At 43.6% G+C, this 17,731-nt stretch overlaps 1 protein-coding gene across 2 annotated transcripts in view; it reads right to left on the bottom strand.

Annotated features, from left to right (window-relative positions):
• The window catches only part of LOC308284719 (rho GTPase-activating protein 29-like), a gene marked incomplete at its 5' end in the record, with an annotated part of 64,160 nt that overhangs the window by 16,643 nt on the left and 29,786 nt on the right, over positions 1 to 17,731 (bottom strand). For both annotated transcript variants that reach the window (XM_080725440.1, XM_080725441.1), the window contains 11 exons: positions 166 to 291; positions 1,953 to 2,125; positions 5,930 to 6,120; positions 6,718 to 6,855; positions 9,746 to 9,913; positions 11,817 to 11,897; positions 12,806 to 12,916; positions 13,031 to 13,095; positions 14,082 to 14,231; positions 16,071 to 16,131; positions 16,919 to 16,991. In XM_080725440.1, the coding sequence (XP_080581566.1) occupies positions 166 to 291; positions 1,953 to 2,125; positions 5,930 to 6,120; positions 6,718 to 6,855; positions 9,746 to 9,913; positions 11,817 to 11,897; positions 12,806 to 12,916; positions 13,031 to 13,095; positions 14,082 to 14,231; positions 16,071 to 16,131; positions 16,919 to 16,991 (1,337 nt within the window). The remainder of the gene's footprint in view (positions 1 to 165; positions 292 to 1,952; positions 2,126 to 5,929; positions 6,121 to 6,717; positions 6,856 to 9,745; positions 9,914 to 11,816; positions 11,898 to 12,805; positions 12,917 to 13,030; positions 13,096 to 14,081; positions 14,232 to 16,070; positions 16,132 to 16,918; positions 16,992 to 17,731) is intronic.

The following is a 17,731-nucleotide window of genomic DNA, read 5'->3' as shown; positions in this document are numbered from 1 at the left end:
CTCAATACTATTTTAGAGAAACGCGTTGGGAGCTTGTACAAAAAGAAAATGCCATCCACTCATTTACACCTGTTAACTGATGCGATGTAACTTGAAGTTGCTAAGCTAAACCAAGACTCAATTAATGATGAACCTAATTTCAGATAAAAGGTCAAATTCCCGTACCTGGGCTGGCGGTGGGTGAGTCCATGGACCGGGACTCGCTGCTCCCTCCGGCGCTCTCCGAGTCACTGCACATCCCACCCTGACTCCCTGAAGCCCAGGCTCGCAACGGGGCCTGGCCTCGCAGCGCTGCGGGAGGAAGTACAGATGACCGTTTACACGTGTGCAAAAGAACAAACATTATCCAACGGCAGCATGCGACCGACTGCCAGACAGACGAACGGACGGACGGTTCAACGATATCCCCGCAGCGACCGTTTCAGATGTTCCCAGAAGCAGAAATGCGTAGACGTTCCATCCACACAGGGCAGTGAGTAAGCGACACACAGCTCGGCTCAAAGTTGTTTTGAACGCGGGTGCAAAGAAGTTTCCCGTGAGTCAATAAACTGTGTGCAGGGCAATTCCCAGAGAAAGAGAGAGAGGGATGAGAGAGAGGGCGAGTAAGGAGAGAGAGAGAGAAAGAAAGAGAGAGAGAAAGAAAGAGAATAAGAGAGAGGGGAGAGAGAGAGGGGGGAGAGAGAGAGAGAGAGAGAGAGAGAGAGAGAGAGAGAGAGAAAGAAAGAAAATAAGAGAGAGGGGAGAGAGAGAGGGCGGAGAGAGAGAGAGAGAGAGAGAGAGAGAGAGAGAGAGAGAGAGAGAGAGAGAGGAAATCACAGGCAGGTTGTGGTTTAGCGTTGTGCGCCCACCGCTGTCACTCTCAGGTTCATGACCTCCACACTGGTAACGTTTCAGATGACTTTGGATAGTTTGCATACAGACCGACAACAACAAAAAAAGAACCTCTTTGCCTGCCATATAAAAAAAAAAAAAAGAGAGACCTTTGTCTGAACAGGGCAGCTCTGAGGTGATGACTAAGTGGTTGGTTTAAATGTGAAAACATAACGTGAAGAGCATAAACGCTGGTATACGTTACACAACCCACTCGTGTACCAACAGAAGGACAAAAATAACCAGACGTTTTCTCGGTTTTACTTCGCACGCCACTCGCTACTTGAAATTGGAATTTTTCTGATATTTCTGGTAAACGAACCAACCAGCCCTGTGTCCCATAAAGCCTGATTTATACTTACTCGTGTGCCATAAATAGCCAATGCACAAGCTCGCCCGATACATTGAGAGCTTGTAGATAAACTAGTTTTGGCATACAACACCATCGTACAATGGACCATAAAGCTTTATGATAACTTGATGCAGCAGCCTAAAGGTTACATGACAGTGCTCGGGAAAAATGGTCCTGGCGGAGAAAGTTGAACGATGAACGCACTCTCTCTCACAAAAACAACCACAAACGTGCCCGTGGGCCAGGCACGCCACTTAACCGCTAAATGCTCTGGTTGTGCTACTCAGCGGCCAACAAGAGAAGACTGTGGTCATACTTGACAGCTGCTTGAGCATGAGTGAGTGACTTTGTGGTCAAATCCATTCATGGTGTGACCGTATGAATGAATGAGTACTGTACTTACTGTTCTGACATTTTACTAAGAAATACCTCGTGAACTTTCCCTTCATAAATAAGGATGGTCAAAGTACGTGTTTCAAATCCTCAAGCAAAAAAATGCATATATTTTGAATAGTCTAGGCTTTGGAAAAGCCCAGGGATTATACTATTGTTTTCTAATATGATTTGTTCTTTTATACTTTGATTTGTTGAGCTTTCATCATTTGGGGATTTTCTGTTTTGTCCGTTTTTATTACGTTCATTCTGCTGCTCTTTCAAGCTCTCTTTCTGAGAAGAGGCCGTATTAAATAAAGGTTATTATTAGCAGTATTGTTTGTAGCGTTGTTATTACCTTGAATGTCGGTGCTGCTGTTGGATCTGCGTTCCCCGATCTTTGCGGGCCGGGAGCCTAGCAGGCAGTCCACCTCGTCACCACCCAGGATGTCCCCGGAGTTGACAGACCCCTGAGACAGGTTGCCATGCGACGAGTGGGTGCTGCCCACTGACCTTTTGTTGAACACGAACCTGAAGGTGACGGACAAGAGAATAAAGTATGACCTTATATGGACCCTGACAGGGGCGTCACACCAGATTCTGGGCCCTGGGTTACAAGGATTCACTGCGGGCCCCCATGAATGTTAACTATTGAAAAATAGCAGATATACAAGCTCACAGCGCGGCACCGAGTGCCGCGCTGCGAGCTTGTATATCTGCTATTTTTTGAAAAATCGTGAAAATGTGTGCAAGAAACCTATGTCAAGGACCCCCAAGATGATTATGTATTTGGCCACGGACCCCGATCTCAAAATATTTAGTTCCAGGGACCCCCCAGAAGCAAAGTTTTAGTTAGAAATGTTCGCTTAAAATATACATATATTCAAAGATTTTCACACATTTTCACAACTTTTAAAAAATAGCAGATCTACAAGCTTGCAGCGCGGCACTCGGTGCCGCGCTGTGAGCTTGTATATCTGCTATTTTTCAATAGATAAAGTTATTAGGGCCCCTCCACCTTGGGCCCCAGTAACTCAGTCCCACTTTCCTACCCCTTGTGACGCCCCTGGACCCTGACGCCCGATCATGCCATGATAGGCTTTGTTTTCTCCCGCCAATAAAGCTCCTTTGGAATTGATAGGCAAACATTCAGCAAAAACTGCTACTCTACAGTGATGTTGCTAGGTTTTAAATGTAATGGGTCCTGGGATCCACAGGTGGTCATTCAAATGGGTCCCAGAATTACTTTATGGGTCCCGCGACGACACACGCATTATGTATCAACGGTGAAATTTAATTTAAACAAATAGTGGCAAATAGCTACTTGTATGTAGTTAATAAAGGACAGAAGCATGGATTTACAAGACAATCTCAATCATCTCAGTGAAATGACTGATAGCAGGAAGGATAGAGTTCTATGCATCCTGGGGATGCAGTGATGCGTAGTTTAATGCGTCCTTTATTTAAAAGTATGCATCAGGGACGCAGGATGCAGGGCTAGTAGCATCACTGCTCTATCTACAAGCTCACAAACGCGTTATTTTCACCAAAGACATTTTGTGTAGAGGAGTAAAAAGGAGAGGACCAAGTATAGACCCTTGGTGGCCACCAGCCAATGAAGTAGACCAAGTTTAAGTTTAAATCTAACCACACCTGCCTACCTGGTGACGCTCGCTGTAATGGTTACATGACTTTGAGTCCCATGTCCCTCCCGAGCCTATAGCTTATAGTGTTAGCCTTGCCTGAGCCTGACTACATTTAGCCTCAATCAAGAGGAGTGCTAGGAAACAACAGACCACCCACTCTACCACCAGCAGAACCCACAACTGGAACTAAAAAAACGGAAGCAGAATTAAAAATAAAACCCATGCGCTAATGCTGCACGAAAAAAGGAAGCTCTTTGGTTGCTAGACATCGTTGTCACTATTAGGTCTAACTACCAGCAGTTTAAACCACATGAACCCCGGCGGTCCTATTCTTGGCATGTCACAATAGGCAAACATTCTGCAAAAAAGGCGATGCAACGTGTTGTGGGTTTATAGATCAGCCATTTTTTCCCTAAAGATATGGTGTAGAGGGAAATAGGGAGGGGCCCATGTACAGACCACAGGGGGACGTCAGTCCAGTCAACAAAGTAGATGAGCATATAATCCTTTAAACAACAGTATCTGTGTTTCATATTATAAATATTCTACAGTATACCTAGGAAGTGATAATCACCCGTTACCTTACCGCAGGCAAAGAAAAACTCTATGTCCACACAGTGTCAAGAAACAAGCTATGAAATGACGCTGTTGATGCTATTATCAAGCAGTAGCAAAGGGTGAGCATGTGTGTGTGCATGCTGTTATTGTCTCCACCAGCCGAAGGCTGAGGGGAGACTATGTTTTCCCCTCCGTCCGCCCGTCCGTCCGTGCGTCCGTGCGTCCGTGCGTCCGTGCGTCCGTGCGTGCGTCCTCGCAGTTTGTGAACACCTAATCTCAGTCGCCGTTGGCCCGGTCGCTGCCAAAGTGAGCACACACATTCCCTGGATGCCAATCTAGAACCTCTGCCCTAAATTTTTCAAATGGGCCTTTTCTAGCGCCAACTAGTGGCCGATGTTTGCTAAACACATTTCTGTGCACTACTCTTACAGATTTTGTCCAAAAATCCTACAAATCGGTAGGCAATATCTCGACAGTCATGTGATCGACACGGATCTGTCCGATTTTGCATATTCCATCCTGATTGGCTAAGATTGGCTTCCAAAGTTTGTGGGATTGAGCCGTTTTGAACAAATTGCCTCAAATCACAAACGCAAAGTGCAATTATCATGAAATCGCGCACACACGTTCCCACTAGGCCGAGGAAGAAATGCCACTTAATTTTTTTTTAATCAGCCTCATGGTGGCGCTATAACAGCCCGATTTGTGGTTTTACCTATAACTCCACCGATCAGTTTCAAACTTTGTAAGCGCACTCCCTAGAGGCTAAGGATAAACCTTTGCCCTGCATTTTTCACATCAGCCTTTTATAGCGCCACCTTTGGGCCGACTTATGTAAAACACATTTTTGGATATTACTCCTTGAGATTTTATCCAAAAATCATGCAAATCGGTACACAGTATCTCTATAGTCATGTGATCAAGTCCGATCCGTCTGATATTTCACATTCCATCCTGATTGGCTAATATTAGCTTCCAAAGTTTGCAGGATTGCTCAGTTTTTGAACAAAATGCCTCAAATCATCAACGCAGCTTGCGATTACCGTGACATTTGCCACACATATTCCCACTAGGTCAAGGAACAAATGCTACCTTTTTAACATTGTCCTGTTATAGCGCCACCAGCAGGTAGACTTTAGCAAAACACATTTTTGGAACACAATGCTTGAAATCATGCATGCAGCGTCCGATTGCCATGAAAGATCTAAGGTGAAGAACACATGCCACCCTTTTTACATTGGCCTATTATACAGTAGCACCACCAGGACGCACGGCCTGGTGGAGACCTGTGCTCGGAAGAGCACTGCTTCTAGTTTGACCCTGCTTTGATAGTGTGAGCAGAGTCGTTGCGGCAGAGCATAAACCTGAGCCAGAATCTCACGCTCGCAATCTCCTCCGCTGCATTCAGTCCACTCCACAGATATTTCCTGAGGAAGGGCAGTGAATTCAACGTGCATTCTTTCTCCCCCCCCCCCCCCCCCCCCCGATTTACTCACTCCATTCTCTCCCTAAGTCTCTCTCTCTCTCGCTCTTCCTTAGTCACTCTCTCCTGCTCCCAGCTCGCTCTCCGAGCCATTGTTGCTGAACTGACTGACTGAAAGACAAACCGTAAGCTGAGAATCGACAGAGCGAGCCGCTTTGTCTAAAGCGTTTTGGGGACGGACTTCTCTAAAACGTAAACCAATAATAGGCCTACTCGTCGGTAACAGAAGCTAACGCGGGATCTCCTCGTGTGGTGAAATCATCCACCACTGTTCAAAGTTGTAAAGCTCCATACTTCTGCTCTTACAGTGCTCAGTATCAGGTGTCTTGTTTGCATCATGGCTGTGTATAAAATAACCTGTGAAGAATTGAGAATATGCTGTCTGAAGCCCGGTAAACCGCTGCTTATTCTTTGATTCGATTTCTGAACTGGGGAGGTGTGATTTTGAGTTGGCTTTTAATTGTGTTGATTTTGAATAGCACAGGGAAAAAATGCTCCGTCAATCCAAGTATGTTTCCGCATACTAAGAACCTGACACGTGTTTAGTCACATACGTATAACACATGGTACCATCTTCAAAACACTTCAAGTTTGTTATTTTATAAAGATTTATTTTTTAGAATAGAGCCTGATAGGTGGCATTCATACCTGGAATTGTCAGAGGAGACAGAGTCAGAGTTTACGCGTGTACGCTTGGGCAGATCTTTGGGCAGTTTGCGAACAAACTCTGCGTATTGTTCTCCCGGCTCGTACAGCTTGGCGCTCTCGCTCAGGGCCTGGTAGTGGGCCGGGAGGGACACCGTCTGGGTCTGTTGCATCTGAAACCAGTTCACTGTCACCTGGAACACATGAAGATATTAGATTCACAGTGGTTCTCACAGTGGTTCTCAAACCTTTTCATGTCAAGGACACCCAAATTGATATATATCTGGCCACGGACCCCCATCTGAAAATATTCTGTCATGGACCCCCAGAAGAGAAGATGTATGTACAAATATATATATATATAAAATTGATTTACAATCTTGCAACGAGGCACAAAGTGACGTGCTGAGTGCGTGTAAATCTGTTATTTTTGAATAACCAACATATAAATGGATAAAGGGGTTAACATAATTGTGATTGCTATCTTAACTAATCCCCGGAACCCCACTTTGAGAACCAATGCGTTAGAATGAGAGAGACTGTCTTTTGGTGACTGAGTGAATAAGTGAGTGAAAGAGCGAGCGCGCGCACGTGTGTGTGTTGAGTGTGTGTAGCTTGGAAAATAAAAGGTGAATTGATCCCAGTGCATGACGGCATCACGACAATTTCACGATAAACGATAATAACGACTATCGTCCCATCCCTAGCATGCGTGTGTGTGTGTGTGTGTGTGTGTGCGTGCGTGCGTGTGTGTGTGTGTGTGAGTGTGAGTAAGTGGGGCCACTACTTACAGCTTTGAGGGTGAGGTCACACTGAAAGACCAGCTCCCTGACCTGGGCGAGGATGGTGCTCTTGGCGTTGGCGAGGTCCATCCTCCTGACGCCTGCGTCAGCCATAAAGCTCCTGTACTGTTCCTGGGCCTCCTCAGCCTGCACACAGCCACGGACAGAGGACCAATACGGCCGTCACCATTATGACATTTTAACATGACGATTAATTGTCATTCAAATAACTGTGATTAATGATTTCATTGTGTTTTTGTTGTTGACAATTACATTTCTGTTTGGCTTGCAGGCTCTGAAGTTGCACATGGCAGATATGACAAATAACCTAAATATACCAGTAAGAAAGACACCTAAGGGCGAAAAGTGACCTGCACCATCTGTCTTGGCAATATATGGATTCGGTTTGTGTGGTTCTCTTAACAAGGCATCATCTGGGATACGATCCCTTTTATGCCCATATATGGAGATCCCTAACATAACCCCTTTTATGCCCATATATGGAGATCCCTGGGCCTGCTCTAAGTATCTGACATCACTGTGATGTCACCTGTTTAAGCCCATATATGGAGATCCCTGCTCTGAGTATCTGACATCACTGTGATGTCACCTGTGATGTCACAGTGATGTGTCAGGGGAACCACAGTGTCAGGCGTTACCTGTCCGGACGGACGTCTACGGACAAGCTGTGACGGTTCTGATAGTAAACTGCGACCTACAGTCGCAACAAAGAAATGGCTGACATATTTGACAACTTCATACTTAAAAAAGAACGTTGATTGTGGAAATAGCCGATCTACAAGCTCAGAACACGTCGCATCACGACGCGTTGTGATCTGCTATTTCCACTATTTTTGAAAATGTTGAATATATATGAACATTTTTCAACATGGAAACGATTATGACGATTATGACAAAATAATTGCGATTATGTCAAATAACTGCGATTAGACGATTATGAAATAATTGTGACAGGCCTAGGTATGGAGGGGACCAAAAAATGGGTGACGGTTATACATTTGTAACAGTGGGTCATAAAAGTGTTCAGAATCAGCTTCATTGCCAGGTACAATAAGACCCTTTTCACAGCAGCCTAGTATTTGTGCAATGTTACTTCCTTCACACGTGTTAGCAATGCTATTAATTAAGGTTCCATTCCACCTAGCAGAGCCTTTCCAGTGAGCCTGACTCTGTTTGACCTAAATGGATATGGAACCTTCATTTGTGTCATTGGTAACAGCTGTGAAGGAAGTAGCATTACACGACTATTCATGTCCACATGGCTGTTGTGAAAAAGGTCTATCAAAGTAAGGAATTCCAATAAAGAGCGCTCTCGCACACCAAAGAATGGGATAAAACGCAATTGCTTCAATACACAACAAAAAAGCATAGAAGACATATTGTCAGAAAACAATGTTTCATAGTGCATGTGTGCATAAAATGAATGTTCACAATGCAGTATACGGTATATCCTTTAAAAGTAAAATAGCTAATAATACTATTATATAATAGTATCCACTTTGAATTTGGAGGGCCAGGTGGTCAGACCGGTTTTCTGTAACTCATCTGACACTGTCTACAACGTTGTCCTAGTGAGGTAAACCACACCCAAACTTTGACAAAACATAAGACAGACCTTTAATTGCTTCCCTGGTCTGATCTCGGCTCTTTATGTATGTATGTTGTTCGTGGGATGGGTTCAATTTCCCATTCAATATGTTTCATATGTTTTCTGTGATATGGATTGTGTTTCATCCCATGATGCAGACAATATGGAAGGAGGGGGGATACAATGTTGTTAACTGTTCTGCTGCCCTTGACGACGCTCACCGTCAGTGAAAGGGTTAATACCATGGCGCCGTTGACGGCGAGGACTGTCAATCTTACTGTATATACAGTAAAGATATTATTACTTACTGTACGTCGCTCCGGTCCTGCCCGCATCGGTAATGTCCGCGATTTGTTTACAACGCACGTCGGGCGTGCACGCGAAGTTAACGTCCTCCATAGTAAATCCATTGAGAGGCCCATAAAGAGACTTCATTTTCTCCAAAAGGGACATTCTTATACAAAGGATGGTCTCCACTCTCCATACTTGTACACAAAAGCTGGGCGCAGCCATGTTCTCTTCTGGGCTCACACTGTCATGTGACTAGATGACGTAATCGTTGCCGTGAAGTGATAATCCAAAAAAACAAAAACAACCCCCTTCCGGCCCTTCAAAATAATAGCGGCGGCCTATGGAGGAAACGGCGTGGCACCGAGGCACCAAGCAAACCTTCAGATTAAGAGGCAGTAGTTGTGTTAAAGACAAAACAGATGCTAAGGACAATTTAGGAGTACTATTTCCGTGGTTCTCAAAGTGGGGACCCTCAGCGTTCCTCGAGGGAGTTCCAAATGGGCCCTTATACGGCTTATTGCGTTGCGAGGCGTTGTGAGCAGGTAAATCGGCTATTTTCACAATGGAATAGATCGAGTCAAAACTAAATGTAATGCCAACTCATACAATTCCAAGTGCTTGTGCAGGGTCCCCAGTTGAAATAGGACTATTTTGGGGGGTCGGCGCAGCCTGAAAAGGTCTGTAAACCACTGTACTCAGGGGCGTCACACCAAATTCTGGGCCCTGGGTTCAAGGATTCACTGAGGGCCCCCCATGAATGTTAACCATTGAAAAATAGCAGATATACAAGCTCACAGCGTGGCACCGAGTGCCGCGCTGCGAGCTTGTAGATCTGCTATTTTTGAAAAATTGTGAAAATGTGTGCCAAGAAACCTATGTTTCCATGTCAGTGATGCTCAAACTTTTTCATGTGAAGGACCCCCCCCATCTCAAAATATACAAATGTTCACTTAAAAAATACATATATTCAAAGATTTGCGCACATTTTCACGACTTTTCAATATCTAATAATATATCTGCTATTTTTCAATAGATAGAGTTATTAGGGCCCCTCCACCTTGGGCCCCAGTAACTCAGTCCCACTTTCCTACCCCTTGTGACGCCCCTGACTGTACTATTGGAGCATGTTTTGTGTACCTTCTGCAGCGCTTCCTCCTCCAGCTTCCTCTTCTTCTCCAGCTGTTTGTTAGCAGCATTGGGCTGCTCCTCCAGGGAGCGGCTGGTGGACCACTGGGCCTTCTGGTACTCCTCTCTCCGCTGGGCCTGCAGCGCTCGTGCCTTGCGCACGCTGGCGTCCGCCTCGTGCTGTGTGAAAGGACCAAAAGCAACAGACAGAGGTGGTGAGGTGAGGCATATGGGCCGCGCACGCCTCTGCGGCACAGACGTGACTTAGGATCGTGACTGCTCTCGCGCAAATACAAACACGTTTGGCTTAAGTGGCTCTCGTTACGTCCCGCGGTGGAAAAGTGAACGCAAACAAGACGAGTTGTGAAATGCCATCTTGTCCCAAGTACACAAATCTGCTACGCATGAAGAACAAGGGCTTTACTTAATCAGAACAGGCCTAGTGTGGTTCAGCTGGATCCTCGTGGGTAGAGCCAGCCAACTTCTCTTGTATTCTAATCAGGGGCGTCACAAAGGGGGGGGGGGGGGGGGTGGGACTGAGTTACTAGGGCCCAAGGTGGAGGGGCTTTAATTATTTTATACTTTAGCTATTAAAAAATAGCATATATACAAGCTCACAGCGCGGCAACGAGTGCCACGTTGCGAGCTTGTATATCTGCTATTTTTCACATGAAAAAGTTTGAGCACCACTGACATAGAAACATAGGTTTTTCAAAAAAAAACTTAGAAGGATTTGAAATATTCAAAGACTTTTCAAGATTTTTCAGAAATAGCAGATCTACAAGTTCGCCACGCTGTGAGCTTGTATATCTGCTATTTTTCAATAGTTAGAGCACAAAATAATGCGTAATAATGCGTTCTCAGTCCAAATGGGTTTAACACCCTCCCCCTATGAATAACATTCATGGGGGGCCCACAGTGAATCCTTGTACCCGGCTCCCAGGGCCCAGAATTTGGTGCACCCCTGATTCTAATACCTGTTTTTTAGGGGTGTAACGATATAGTAACTGTATCGAAATATCGTTTTTAACTTAAAAAATCGAAGTATATCGAAATGAAAAGAGCTAAAATCGAATCGTATCGTTTTATTTTGTATCGTTTCGAATCGGCAGTGCAAAGAATCGATTGTATTGATTCTACCTGTACCTGCATTGTATTTAGCATTTTTAAGAAGAAAAAATTAAAAGGAGGGGTTTAATTACTTTTCCTTTCCATATAACTACACTGGTCTTGTGGTCTATCGATAAATGTGTGTAATCTCTGAGTTCATGTCAAGGTGCCGGTTTGTCAATATACAATGTCCATATATTTGGCAGATAATCACAGTGTTTACTTATTTATATCCATAATAATACATGTTTCCCTTAAAAACCTGCACCATCCACACCTTTCACACAAATTTAATTTCTTTGCTAAATAGTTACTATATCGATTTTAAATCATTGAATCTAATCGTATCGTATCACCATGAATGAACCAATATCGTCCATGTATCGTACCGTCAACCATGTATCGTGATATGTATCGAATCGCTATTAAAATGTATCGTTACACCCCTACTGTTTTTGTCTGTTCTGGTAGCAGGACTGGTAGACTCCAAAAACACAACTGATACTATGTTCCAATGTGAAAGCATTTATGCCAACTATGAACTAACAAAGGACTGCTGCCCCTGCTTGGCTGGACTTCTCTGTGGTGCAATTAAGACTGTTTAATTTAAGCTTTGTCCCAAAGCATATTTAATAAATAGAGATTTATTTCCACAGCAGCGTAGGAAAAGGGGACTAAGTATTAATTTGTTTATCATGAATCATGTTGGGCAAACAAATCACAATATCAGACCAAGTGAGCACATTCCAGAGCTCTGTCTCTGTTGTGTCTGTTATAAAAGCTTGGCAAGTACACACTAATCCAGAAGGCATAACTCTTCATCATTTTATCACTAGGGGGCATAGATGACATGTTGTGTCGGCCTTGGCGACGCAGTAAAATCATCAAAAGGTTACAAATGGATGAATGAACTGTGAATGCCCCTCAAGTCCCCACATGGACTGTATATGTTTTTCTACCGAAACATTCTCACCATTTTCTTCTGCTCTCTCTGCCACTGATCCTTAATGTCTTTCCTCAGCTTGTCCAGTTCATTTTTGCGGGCTTGGAGGGGCTGAGAAAGAGGACAAAGATCAACAATGATGGATCGCTGTGGTACCAACATTTAGAAACGGCATTCTACCACTTTTTCGAGTCACGTGTTCAAATACTGGATTCTGATTGGCTAAATTCCGGAGGTTATGAGAGGACTACTGCCGCAAAGTTGTGTGTCCGAGATCAATGCGCCTCAGTGTACATCCGGGGACTTTCCCCCAACCAACAAATGAAGGTCGCAGCGGTCCTATGTTTACTAACGTGCGTACTATCGTCGCCGATTTATTTGGATCCAATGCAATCCGCCAACTTTAAAGCCCCTTTTCTCTGAACCTATGCCTTTCTGGAAGCGAACAGCCTCTATTTACGGCCGGAACGGTGCTTTTAACTGACGTTAGCTTAGCTGTAAGCTAGTCGCATGGATTACTATGGAGTTGGCGCCATCTGTTGGTGAGTAGAAGATGTTGTTTGTGGAACTATCTGCTGTCTCGCGGAAGTTTTATAGGCAATAATGATTGTAACTTAAGATCCTTGCAAGTTACAACTATGTGTTTTCTTTCATGTATACGGGAAAAAGTGGTAGAAAAGCTATTTACCACTCGGGGTCGGACATTATGCTCTCATAATGTCCTGAGTGCGGGTGTTATCGGACTCGGCTGCGCCTCGTACGATAACACCCGCACTGCGGACATTATGAGAGCATAATGTCCTCTCACTCGGGGTAAATTGCTTACTTTAACAAAAGCTTGTTTGACTGTTTGTCCATATATACGTCAAATGTAATGAGATGCAATGCAATGTAATGTAAGTTGGTCAAAGAAAAAAAAAAGCTTAGACTGGTTTCTGTTAAGTCGAGTGAGACTCTTCAAAGACAAAGAAGTTGTCTTTTAGCCATGTTAGGGACCTACCGGTAGGTGGATTCATTACCTGTATAAATTTGTTGGTTTGGAGGGCCATGGCAGTCTGAACGAGGAGCTGGTTGTACTCAATGTCATTCTTGAACGTGGAGACATAGATATCCCTAAATGGCATGTAGTCCTTTGGAAAAAAGAAAACCGTATGAATAACTCAGTAAGTTTATTCCTCCTTATCAATAAGTGTGCAAATCAATACAGATCATATTAATAAAAGCGATAAGACCAAGCTATTTACCTGCTGACTTGCCAGTGTCCTTGAAGACTCTGCCATTTTGGCATAGCTTTTAGCACACTCAATATCTGAAAGAGAACGCAAACATTAGTACGTACTTACACATACAACCAATCACACATGCACGTCTTTGTTTGTGTGGATCAACGGAAAGTATGTCTGAAGTCAATAGTTACTGTTTAGTGATGTTTCCAAACACTGATTATAAAGTGGTGTATCTACAGTATGGTATTCTACTGTTTAACCTATGTCTTTCATGGTCCCCTTTGCACCATGGGAGGTCCTCGTACTGTGTGTCTAAGCACATAAGTTGTTTAACTTTGATGAAGTCATTTATCTGATGTGTTGTAGGCATGTTGTCTTTTATGTACTGGCAGTTTACAAACCATTAGACAGTGAGACGGCCATATGGCTGCATAAATATGGATTACGGAATGTTTGTAATTAGACCTTGTGGATGGTTGGACAATGACATGTAGCTTGATTGTGCCATTTATCAAGATTCTGATTGCTTTAACTAGTCTATCATGGTAGGCCTACAGCAGCTAACATAAGTTCAACGTGAATCTGTTATGAGTTATACCGGTATGTATTAGCTTAACAGCATTCGTATCCCATACTTCAATGCCATAACATCCTAGTACTGCAGATTTGTGGGCAATAATAGAACTGTCTGGACGTGCAGACGTGTACACATTTTTACGGTCTATAGGTACACTAACAGAATCCCTTTTATGCCCATATGGAGATCCCTGATGTCCGCATCCATGATGTCCACATCAGGCGACCTCGCCTTTAGGGCGAGGTTGCTTGTCGCCCCCTGGGCGTCTTACTAGTATTCTATATTATCATTAAAACAATGCCCTATAGAGCATAGCAGAAATTCCCTAAATTAGAAAACAAATGTGTGAGTGAAAATGGCAGATCTGCAAGCTCGCAATGCGGCTCGCAACACAACACTATTTTCCCTAGTTTGGGTCCTGGGCAAACATCTGATTTGTCTTTTGGGTCTGGAGCAACAGTGGGCTATTAGGCTAAGGCGTTAAGGTCTCACCCATGGCCAGTCTCTTGTCCATCCAGGCCAGTAGGTCTTTGACATACTTGGACCAGGCCTTGGCGTAGAGCAGCGCAGACTCCACCCCGCTGTCGTTCTTCAGCAGGGTGAGGTCCACCTCCTCTTCCCGCGAGAGCGCCACCTCCGGCCCTGGTGGTCAGCAAAGGAATTACCACTCACATCAAAAACACAGAACTAATAGAGTGCACACTATCATTAACATCATCATTCATCATCACATAATGAAGATGTTTTGTCAGTAGATTAGTATATCTTCTATAAGAGAATTCAAAAGCAGAATTCTTTAGTTTTGGTTCCTCAACATTGTAGCGGCAATAACAAAGACATATTTAAAAGCAGCAATAGTAAGTAGAAGGTAATGAAAAACAGCAAAGTATGTACAGTATATTAGCCATAGCATACTTAAATGAGTTTAAGTGTAAGAGGTGCTTTATAGGATTGTGTGTGTGTGTGTGTGTGTGTGTGTGTGTGTGTGTGTGTGTGTGTGTGTGTGTGCGTGCATGCGTGCGTGCGTGCGTGCGTGCGTGCGTGCGTGCGTGGTAGGCAGACAGACCTAAAGTGTCAGTCGTTCATAAACCTGATTGCCAGGGGAATTTTTAAGTGCACCTACGTCTTATGTAATGGTTTCAGAATGACATTTGTCATATAATATATGTACCATCAATGAAAAGTGAAACACATCATCCACCATAAATTAATGCCTGTTTGTTTGACTTCCAGTTCCTCTTCAAGCATGTGGGTAGGAATGAAGCAAATCAGAAAGAGAAACCAGGAACACACAGAAGGCTGGTTGGAGAGTCTGGGAGGATATTAAAGTGTGACTTTTCTAAACACATTCTGAAAAGCTTTAGACAGACTAAAAACCCTTGCTTATTGACTACTGTTATATACACTGGTATTATAATCAAGAGGCTTATAATGATTAAGTTGTTAATAGATTATGAATCTCTCTTTATACACAGTGCAGGTTGACTGACTGCCCATGTTTATCTATTCTCCCACTGTGTAGCTGGCAGACTGTGTATAAAGAGAAATTCATAATCTAAGAGAATTAAGCTTCAAGACTAAACATAATAAGTTAACAGGTAATATTGTACAGTAGTAAGAAATAATATACCAAAAATGACTCAATGAACAGCCATAACAATTACAGTAGTTAGCCCATTGCAATCTGTCACCAGTTACTGTATAGGTAAAGGGCAATAAGAGATAAGGCTAATACAGTATATACTGTCTGATGTATATGTACAATGTCTGCCAGCTACACAGTGGGAGAATAGATAAACATGGGCAGTCAGTCAACCTACACTGTGTATAAAGAGAAATTCATAATCTGTCCTGTGTTTTCTACTGTGATAATTGCATTTCTCTCATGGGATCAAAGGTCTCTCTATCTATCAATCTACCCTGGGCTGGAGGGAGAACCAGTAAGCTAGATGCTCACATCATCAGGAAGTAGCCGGGAAAAGACACGGGGGTTGATTAATGGCTATATAGCCTCTGCATGCATGGCAATGTCATAACCCCCTCCACCCCCCCCATAATAACCAGCACTGCCAAGCGCACCTCCCTCTCAGCACCAGCCCCATGTGTTTCCCATCCCACGCGTTTAACTATCCCCAAACAGAGGAGGAATGTCAGACATTTGGAAAGAGAGACGGAAGAAGAAGAAAAAGAAAGAAAGAAAAAAAAATGGAAAAAAAAGAAAAGAAGGCCAGCCCGCAGCAAGTATGAAAAAAAAAGCTGCAGAAATAACAGGGGTTAGCGCCGAGGTTTAGGGCGGGTCTACCTCAGGCATCTGGGAGGCTAAAAGAGCTCGTCTAAATCATTTAGCTAAGGCTCACAAGCTGACACTCTGGGCCCAGGGGCTACAAGCTGGCCATTAAATGGTTTTTCAAAGCAGCCATTAATAATCATTATACATTCCACTATTGGAAGCGGGTTTAGCCAGTGCCTTTTTACGCTTACCTGCAAGGTCGCTTTTCTCCGAGACATATCCTCCGGGATCCACCGAGAGATTGTCATAAGACTGCGTAGACAAACAACAAGAATTAAAAGAGACGTTTTAGCAGATAGCAGACTGTAAGTCGGGTGGGGCAGGACAGGGGGGGGGGGGGGGGGGGGGGGGTATTATTTAAGCCGAAAGGCGAGTGGCCCGTAAAATGTTGCTTTTTTTCAACGCCATGCTAAATAGAGAAAGCAAGCCTTTGAGGTTCAAGTAGAGGGTTTGTTGTAAAATAAATCACCCCCTTTAATACAACCCTCGCACCACAAAACACAACCCGACGAACCCTGTCATGTTTCAAAGCAACACTTTGAAGAGAAACAGCCACCCAGACAGCTGAGCGGAGCTCAAAGGCAGGGCTCCAATTTGAACTGCGTTGCGTTCTGCTGGGAAGCTTAAGCTATCATAAGACATCATCGTTTATCAGTTTGCTCACGTATGTTTCCAATTAATAATCTAAATCTGCAAAGTAACTAGTAACTAAAGCTGTCAAATAAATTGCATAGTGTGTGTGTGTGTGTGTGTGTGTGTGTGTGTGTGTGTGTGTGTGTGTGTGTGTGTGTGTGTGTGTGCGCGTGTGCATGTGCATGTGCGTGTCACACACGCACACGCACACACGCGCACACGCACACGCACACACACACATGTGTACACACATACAGACAGTGTTAATTCACACATATACACACATACTGTACATATCCTTACGGGATCAATGTGGTTATGTTTCTGCTCTCTCTGAGACTATAAGTAAAGTGGATTTTAGTAGTGCATGAAACAAGGAAGGAAGCTGTAAGAATGTGCGTCTCACCCTGCTTCTTCTAGACTGGGGGGACCCCAACCCTGGGCCGCTGTCAACATCTCCCATAAGGAAGTCAGACACTCTGAAAGCCAGACGACAGCACAGCATTTTATATAAGCTATATTAAAACATGAAAGAGTCGACAGCGTTTCAAAGATATAACAACGCCATATAAAGGATCCTTCTTTTAAAATGATTAAAAGTGGTAACAAACAGGTCAAGTTGTCACGGTGTAAAGGAGCAATATTATGATGACACGCGTCCCTACTATCTATCATCTTTAGCACAAAGTAAATGTGAGTTAAGGGTTTTGTCCTCTCATATGTCATCAGAGGACACATTTCATGTCAAATGAAGTACAACTTATCCATAATAACCGTGTTGTCCCATTTTTTATGTCATTAACCCATTTAGAACGGGTACACATTATTGTGTATCGTTATTTTATGTTTTAACTATTGAAAAATAGCAGATATACAAGCTCGGTGCCGCGCTGCGAGCTTGTATATCTGCTATTTTTGAAAAATCTTGAAAATTAGAATTTTGATTCTATACGTGTCTTTTGAATCCTTCTAAGGTTTTTTGAAAACCCCATGTTTCTATGTCGGCAATCTGGCCAGCCATCGTCAAAGAAAAGGTCCTTTTCACTTAAATAGAGCTCAGTTAGTCTGTTCTTGAGAGACTACTATGTCAGTGGTTCTCAAACCTTTTCATGTTTGAGAACCTCTGCATTTGTCGTACGATGAAGTACAGAGGGCTTATGCTGCATAGGACAACCCCGGAGAGTTGTGATTTCTTGGTTCATTGACATAATGTGGAATG

This window comes from Nannobrachium achirus (genome assembly GCF_963921795.1).
Source record: "Nannobrachium achirus genome assembly, chromosome: 5".
NCBI lineage: Eukaryota > Metazoa > Chordata > Actinopteri > Myctophiformes > Myctophidae > Nannobrachium > Nannobrachium achirus.
This window is presented reverse-complemented; position numbering and strand designations above follow the sequence as displayed.